At 41.4% G+C, this 7,672-nt stretch overlaps 1 protein-coding gene across 1 annotated transcript; it reads right to left on the bottom strand.

Annotated features, from left to right (window-relative positions):
* Positions 1–2,224: 2,224 nt before the first annotated feature.
* LOC108253482 lies at positions 2,225–7,331 on the bottom strand. The gene is made up of 5 exons (XM_026829667.1): positions 7,218–7,331; positions 6,529–7,175; positions 3,443–5,458; positions 2,919–3,091; positions 2,225–2,735 (listed from the first exon to the last, which is right to left on the bottom strand). The coding sequence occupies exons 2-5, from the start codon at positions 7,057–7,059 to the stop codon at positions 2,225–2,227; spliced, it is 3,231 nt and encodes a 1,076-aa protein (XP_026685468.1). The 5' UTR covers positions 7,060–7,175; positions 7,218–7,331.
* Between the last annotated feature and the right edge of the window lie 341 nt (positions 7,332–7,672).

Below are 7,672 nucleotides of genomic sequence, written 5' to 3'. Positions count from 1 at the left end.
AGTTATAAAACCGAAGATGAGCGAAGTTACAAAACCGAGGATGAGCGAAGTTACAAAACCGAGGATGAGCGAAGTTATAAAACCGAGGATGAGCGAAGTTATAAAACCGAGGATGAGCGAAGTTATAGTGTTGAAAATCTTCCGCTTTAATTGTGAATTATATTTTAGGTAATTATTCAGACCATGAAAAAAAAGCTCCTTTTTCTGTTTAACCTAACCCTATAATAACACTGGTCACTGCTCAAATTGTGAAAACTCCTTTTTGCATTTAACCTAACCCTATAACCTATAATAACCCTATAACCTATAATAATACTGGTCACTGCTCAAATTGTGAAAGCTCCTTTTTGCGTTCAACCTAACCCTATACCTATAATAATACTGGTCACTGCACATTTGTAACATCTTTTTGTAATAATTTTTCACTGTCGTGACTTCTGAACAAGTACCAGTGTTTGAGTTGAAACTCTTCGTTCTTAATTGAGGGACCAAGAGATAAAACGGACTAACCCACACTAACTTCATTAGATAATTGGAGTCAAAGTCTAGGAGTGGCACTTGAGTGTTGTGGGTTAGCCCACCTTACCATCTTCATAACTTTGTAACTACAGCTGATATCGTTATAATTCATCCACCAGCAGATAGAGGGCGTTTCGGGCTGTGGGTTAGTCCATAAAACTGAAAAAATCCAAAAATGTGGGTTAGTCTGAAAACTCCACGTTGACTTTGGAATTGTTTGGAATTTTTATTTCTTCTTTGCTTCTCAGAATCCCAACCCAGAAGAGTACACGCTGTCGCCCTGTGGGGACCCTTCGTCAGGGCTGGCTTCCACCAATGGTCTCGAGTACACCACCCTAGAGTCCTCCCCCGATCGAGATTCAGATAGCGAGGATGATGACGATGATGAAATTAACGAAGAGTTTGTGCCGTCCTCCTGGAATTGCGATGCCACCCCTGCCAAAAGCCTGCTCAAGATCAAGAAAAACAGCGTACGTAAAATTCAATTGAATTGATTTTATTTGGTGATTTTCAAATTTGAACACTAGGGGCTGTTAAGCACAAGTCAAAATCATACAAATATAAACAAACAAACAAACAGGAAAAATACAACAGTATTAATAAAATAAAATATAGAGGAAAAAAAGTCCATTAGTAGCAATACTCGATGTTTAAGCTCTCGTAACCTATTTTATCCGCCCTTCTTGATGTAGATTAACCTATTTGTGACCAACCTCAGTGGTGTAGTGTTTAGCACGGTGGACTCTGGATCTAGAGGTTGGTAGTTCGAGTCCAAATCATGTCCTAAAATTTAGCGTAGTGTAATAAGCGGGAAACGGCATTTGTGACAGGCATTTGTGCTCAACACAATTAAAATTCCTTTCCTTTGACCTATTTGTGCATAAGGCTGTGTTTATGAACAGGGCTGAGATGAGCTCGGACGAGGTGAGATAGGATATTGTTTCTACAGTTTTGCATTGGAGTGGTAACTTAACCGAGGATAGCGTGGGATTGTTGGGCATTTTTCTGACCCTCTGTCCCGGCGGCAATTTTTAAAATTTATTTTATATTTATTTTTGTTTGCTTTGTAATTCGCTTGTAATATCTACATTAAATTAAATTTAATAACATTTTTTAAATTTGCCAAAGTGTCTACTGTCTACTACTCTGGTTCCCGACTTTAGTCAGTTTTTCTTTATGGATTTTCTTCAATATATTTTTTATCTCTGTTCTGAGAAATGGACTGCTCAAGTGATGACGTTAGATTGGCCTTAAATATTGCTTGATTGTTAAATTAACTAAAGGCTCATTAGTCTCATTACCGACTTTCATGACATTGAACTTCGATGTCAATGGCATTTTCGCTGTTTGTTGCCAAAATAACGTCACACTTACGCGGTCTGTAGTGTTGTATAGGTTTGAGGTTGAGGTAAAGCGTTTTTGAACTTCAGAGGTCTTAGAACTCAGGATAGTGACCTCTGAATGTTCAAGTGTAGGTAACTCGTGTGTTGTGATTCGTCCTAATTTAGTTGATAAGTTTAGTCCAGTCCTAATAATCTCCTTAAGTACTTGGGCCAGCCTGAATAAACTCAATAATCTCATTCATCACTCCATTCTCGTGCAGCAAAAACGTAGCCAGGGCTGCGTTCCTGCAGTTTCATCCATGGAGCTTAACTCCATACACAAAAAGCCCAATCTGAGGCTTACTCTTAGGGGCTAGACAGCTCTAAAGGATGGGATCAGCAGTTAGTTTGTCAAAGGGGTTGAACCTTTTGAATTTCATTTCATCCGAGATTTCGTTTGAGACATTCAAGATTTCGTTTGAATTGTCTTTGAGGAAAGGGTTGTACGACTTTGATGTCACTGTGTCCTCGTCTGTTTTGATGAAAGGGTTTAGCGTTTCTTTGCTAGTCAATGAGTCGAGGGGTTCACAACTGTTGGTGACTTCTGGTGTATCCAACAAATTGATGACTAGTTTGTTATTGTCAACGTTAGGAATTTCATCAGACGGACGAGGCGTGTTGTTCTGTAGATTCAATAGATCAGCATTGGAGTAAAATTGATCAATATTTTCAACAGATTTGCTTTCTACAAATGTACCAACCAAATCATCTTCGGAGCCAAGAGATTTCGCTGGGATTTTATCTTGGAATTTTGCTTTCTCTAGGGTTTCTTCCAACACGAGTTCTTTAAACACATTGTCTCCCTTTTTAGCGTTTTCATTGATAGCGTCAAATGTAAATGGATCAATATTTTCAACAGATTTGCTTTCTACAAATGTACCAACCAAATCATCTTCGGAGCCAAGAGATTTCGCTAGGATTTTATCTTGTAATTTTGCTTTCTCTAGGGTTTCTTCCAACACGAGTTCTTTAAACACATTGTCTCCTTTTTTAGCGTTTTCATTGATAGCGTCAAATGTACCAAGTTCTACACCGTTTTCAGTAACACCATCAAACGTTTCCGTGAACATCACTTCATTTCCTAGCGATTTCTGGTTCAATGGACTCGAAATGTTTTTGTCACAGAAGATCGCATTTCGTCGTAGAATGTCATCCAAAGGGGTTTCCAACCCCTGGTGTTTCTCACTTGAATTGAATTCGCAGGTGAATGTAAATTAATAGGTGGTAGTAAAGAATGACAATAAAATAAAATAAATTGTATAGGCTTTAGAAGACTATAAAAAATTTTATCAGTAAAAGTAGGGTCGCCCGCTTAGTTAGCTTGAAGGGTAGCGCGCCTCCCTAGAAAGTGCTAGGTCGCGGGTTCGATTCCCACCCGGGGTGAACTTTGTCCAGATAAGTTCGTCCCCGGAACGGCTGGCTTTCACCTATCCGGTCCTCTTCTCTTGATTTCGTGACGATAAGACCTTAGCACTTTCCCTTTATCAAACCTCTTCACAAAAAAAAAAAAAAAAAAAAAAAAAAAAAAAAAACAGGGGAAAATTGAATTCGCCTTCTTCATCCACCAGGGGATTATCAAAGTTATCCTCCGTAGGGAAGCCACTGAAGAACCCATCAGGGTTTGGCGACTCAAGGTCATTCCCTTCGTTCAAGTTCGTGAAAATTCGTATGCAAGAAGGCGAGATCGGTTTCGGCGTGGCCTCGTCCACAGTGAACTCCCGCAGGTTGTTGCTAATGATGGACAAGTCCAGATCTTCATCGAGTCCGTGAGGATGTTTCTCGAGGAGGACAAAGTCCAGGATGGTGTCGAATGAGGTGAGTGTGGACGGGAGGTCTTCCTGAGGCTGGGCGGGTTTGCTGGGGGTGATAATATCAGAAGGTGTGGGGGGAGGGGTGGCAGGTACACAATGAGGTTTGAGATGGATGTTAAGGGCCGGAGGCGTTTTTCCTGCGTGAGGTGTTGGTGTTGCTGTCGATTGGGACACCGGGACTTCTTGCTGGGGTGAAGTGGGTAGCGAGGGTTCTTTAACATGAGGTGAAGTGGGAAGCGAGGGTTCTCTAACATGAGGTGAAGTGGGAACCTCTTGCTGTGGCGTCAAACTTTGAGAAGCACACTCCGATGGAGACCTCTTGGGATCTGTCTTCTCATCTTCCCGGGACACCTTGCACGCGGCTTGATGCTGGGGTGACACATTCTCATCAAAGTTCACATTGTAAAGAGTCTCACTGGAGCAGGACTGACTTTTCAACTGGGAGGCCGCGGACATTTTGGGCGTAGACCCGTTCGATTCGAAATCAAATTGATCCGTCGAAGACCCGTCATCTTGAAGAGTTAGCGAGTTCTGACTAAGGTCGTATATCTCAAAGTTGGGCAATGTCGGGACGTCCGCACTTTTTTCGTCGTAGGACCTCAAGGATGCTGGTTCAGAAGCGGACAGTGACACTGTATAGTGAGAGTGGGACGGGGAGGATAGACTGTCGGGGGTAAGTGAGCCATCGGATGTGGGGGAATCTGCCGGCGGGGGTAAGTTGGCGCCGCTACATCCCGCGACCTCATGGGGAGACTTTGGGGAAACTTTCTCCCCTGCTGTCTTAACTTTTGGGGATTCTTCCGTGTAAGGGACCTCGTGCACTCTATCCCCTGCTGCACCAAGGGAACTTCTCTCATATGTAGGACTCCACATGACAGCTTCGTTAGACTGGGTGTCCACTATGAGAATATCTTCCTCTTCCGTAGAGTAGTCATCTGTATCCGAATCTGCCTGTCTCTTCCCAAACGGCACCAAGTTGAGTACCAGACTGGACTGGTCATCTTCTTCATACTCCATCTCCGTCTCACTCTCCTCCAGGATAGGGCTCAAGATCTTCGGGTACTGCAGGTACAGGGTCCGCGTGTCGATGTCCCCTTGCTCCAAGTCCTCCTGCTCCACCTCCTCAGGCTTCTTGTTACTGGCAGGCAGTTTATCACTCAACTCCTTGCGTAATGCCTCCGCCACTTCAGAGTTCAACAGGAACTTCCTGTCATCTCTCCACCACTCTTCCTCGTCGTCAGAACTACCCTCATAGTCCTCCACGTACAGGGTGTCCTTGTTAATGACCGCGTCTTCAAACACGACGTCCTCACTGGTACTTGCGCTCGGGGGCTCGTGCAGGTACCACCCTGTCTTCGCCCCACTCGTGCTTAGCAAGTCCTGGAACAGTCCATCCTCTATATCATTCAGATTATACTCTTCATTTATCTCCCCAGTTTCCTCTGCTGTATTGACTAATATTCCGTTCTGATCATAACACAACTTATCCAGTGTTAACATACCGTTCATTTCCTCATTATTATCACTCAGGTCATTGTCCGAGAGACTTCCCTTGTCCCTAAACCCAGAATCACAGCTTCTGTCTTCATCCGGAGTCACAATCGTCTTGTAATCCAACTGGCTATGCTCCTCTTCTTTATAACTTCGCTCATCCTCGGTTTTATAACTTCGCTCATCCTCGGTTTTATAACTTCGCTCATCCTCGGTTTTATAACTTCGCTCATCCTTATCTTCATAACTTTGTAACTACAGCTGATATCGTTATCTTCTTATATTATAAGAACGAGATCCATTCACTCATTCACATTTCATAGTTCACACACTGATCGCTCTATCTCTAGAACCACATTTTCTTTTGTTCCTATATAAGTACCCATGGGCACTTTTCAGGAACGGTTTTCTTCTGTATGATTTATTTCATTAAAATTCTTCTTGCTTCCGTCTTAATTGTATTATATTTCATTGTTGTTTTCCAAATAATATTTTCGTATATCCTTCTCCATTTTATTTTTGATTTAAATATTCCTTAATTCATTATAGGAATTGAGTTTAGTAATTTTGGTACTTGAAATTTAATTGTTGTTCGTCCATAATTGTTTCTATTTTGTGATATTTGTAGGTGTGACGAGGTTTGATGTGACGGATGGTGTGAAAGGAGCTTGTGACGCGGTGACGGATAACGTGAATGGAGCTTGTGACGGAGTGACTGCTATGTCGTGGGATATTGGATCTACCAGCCCGTCTTCGTCGGATAATGAGAGCACGGAGTTTATTTGGACGGTAAGTGTTTTTGTGTTAAAACTCTTCGCTTTAATTGTGAATTATATTTTTACTTTCTATTACCCTTACGTATAGGGAACCTATACAAGGTAATGAGAAAGTATTGCAATCGGTCCAAATTTTCAAAATCGGGAAATGGGTGGAAATATCCGTTTTGGGGTCCCCTGATTCCAAAAAAGTGGTTTTTAGCCCATGGTCTGTACGTAACGTACGTACGTACGTATGTACGTACTACAGGTTTAAATGGGAAAAAGTAGAAAGTTGTGAACAAAATATCTCAAAAACGGTTTGTCGTAGAGAAATGAAATTTGGTATACTATCCCGGTATGGTCCAAGGACGCGACTGTAACAATTTGGCAAAAATCGGATAGTCACCCATCCTGATATTAACCAAAGTCATTGTTGCTTAACCCTCATTTCGTGGAAAATGTAGAAAAGGTTGTGAACAAAATATCTCAAGAACGGTTTGTAGTAGAGAAATGAAATTTGGTATGCTATCCCGATATGGTCCAAGGACGCGACTGTAACAATTTGGCAAAAATCGGATATGGAATTTGCACTACATCAATGGGTTTACTGATTAATGTTTTAGTTAGATCAATGGTTTCAGTAATTAGATTGGGAATATTTGCTGGAATTTTAGTTTCAGCAATGGGTTTACTGATTGATGTTTGTGTTACATCAATAGTATCAGGAAATTGGTTGCTTGCTAAATCAATTGACTTGGTTAGTTCTTTTTCTCTTACTTCAAATGGTTCGCCAAGTAGTTTTTCAGTGACAGTTGGTTTTTCTCTTACATCAATGGATTTAGTCACTGTTTTTTCTACTACATCAATGGTTTCACTAATTGAATTTTCTAGTGCGTCAACAGGTTTACTAATGGGCTTTTCATCAGTGGGTGTACTCACTGGGTTTTCTATTACATCAACAGGCTCACTTATCGTCTTTTCTATTTCATCTTTTAATTTTGTTGATGGGACATCAATGGGTTCTTTATCTAATTTCTTAAATCCAGAATCACCATTGATGTGATTTCTAGATTCGGTGATTTGCACTTTTCCCATCATATCCTCTCTGAATGGAGCTTCCCTCTTGCTCCGTCCAGTTGCGTCATTTATCGGTTTACCATTGATATTCTCTTCACAGCCATCTCCATGGCAACGGACGCTGTTGTCTTGACAACCAACTCCGTCTCCATGACAACTGACGCCGTTGCTATGACAACCAACTCCGTCTCCATGACAACCGACGCTATCACCATGGTAACCACTGTTATCACCATGACAACTCTCCTTAGCATCATCTAGTTTTCTATTTCGTTCCGAGGCACTATTGTCTAAAAAATGGTTGTCACTGCTCAAATTGTGAAAGCTCCTTTTTGCGTTCAACCTAACCCTATAACCTATAATAATACTGGTCACCGCGCATTTGTAACACCTTTTTGTTACAATTTTTCACTGTCGTGATTTCTGAACAAGTACCAGTGTTTGAATTGAAACTCTTCGTTCTTAATGAGAAGTTACAAAACTAAAACGGACTAACCCACACTAACTTCATTTTGAGATAATTGGAGTCAAAGTCTAGGACAGTGTTTCCCAACCTTTTCTCTACGATCGCCCCCTTTCAGAATTTGTACAGATTATCGGAACTGTGATCGCCCCTTTAATTTGATATATAGGT

The sequence above is a fragment of the Diaphorina citri genome, unplaced genomic scaffold (assembly GCF_000475195.1).
Source record: "Diaphorina citri unplaced genomic scaffold, Diaci psyllid genome assembly version 1.1 scaffold1916, whole genome shotgun sequence".
Lineage (NCBI taxonomy): Eukaryota > Metazoa > Arthropoda > Insecta > Hemiptera > Psyllidae > Diaphorina > Diaphorina citri.
The sequence above is the reverse complement of the archived record's forward strand: the minus strand, read 5'-3'. Positions and strand labels throughout refer to the sequence as shown.

What these genes read in the sequence shown, in the direction of transcription:
- LOC108253482 (XM_026829667.1), bottom strand. Translation starts at nt 7,059, where the DNA reads ATGATGGGAAAAGTGCAAATCACCGAATCTAGAAATCACATCAATGGT. An exon ending in ATGAAGAAGGCGAATTCAAT is followed by an intron (nt 3,092 to 3,442) that starts TTTCCCCTGTTT and finishes TGCGAATTCAAT; the next exon opens with TCAAGTGAGAAACACCAGGG. An exon ending in AACGGTGTAGAACTTGGTAC is followed by an intron (nt 2,736 to 2,918) that starts ATTTGACGCTAT and finishes TGATCCATTTAC; the next exon opens with ATTTGACGCTATCAATGAAA.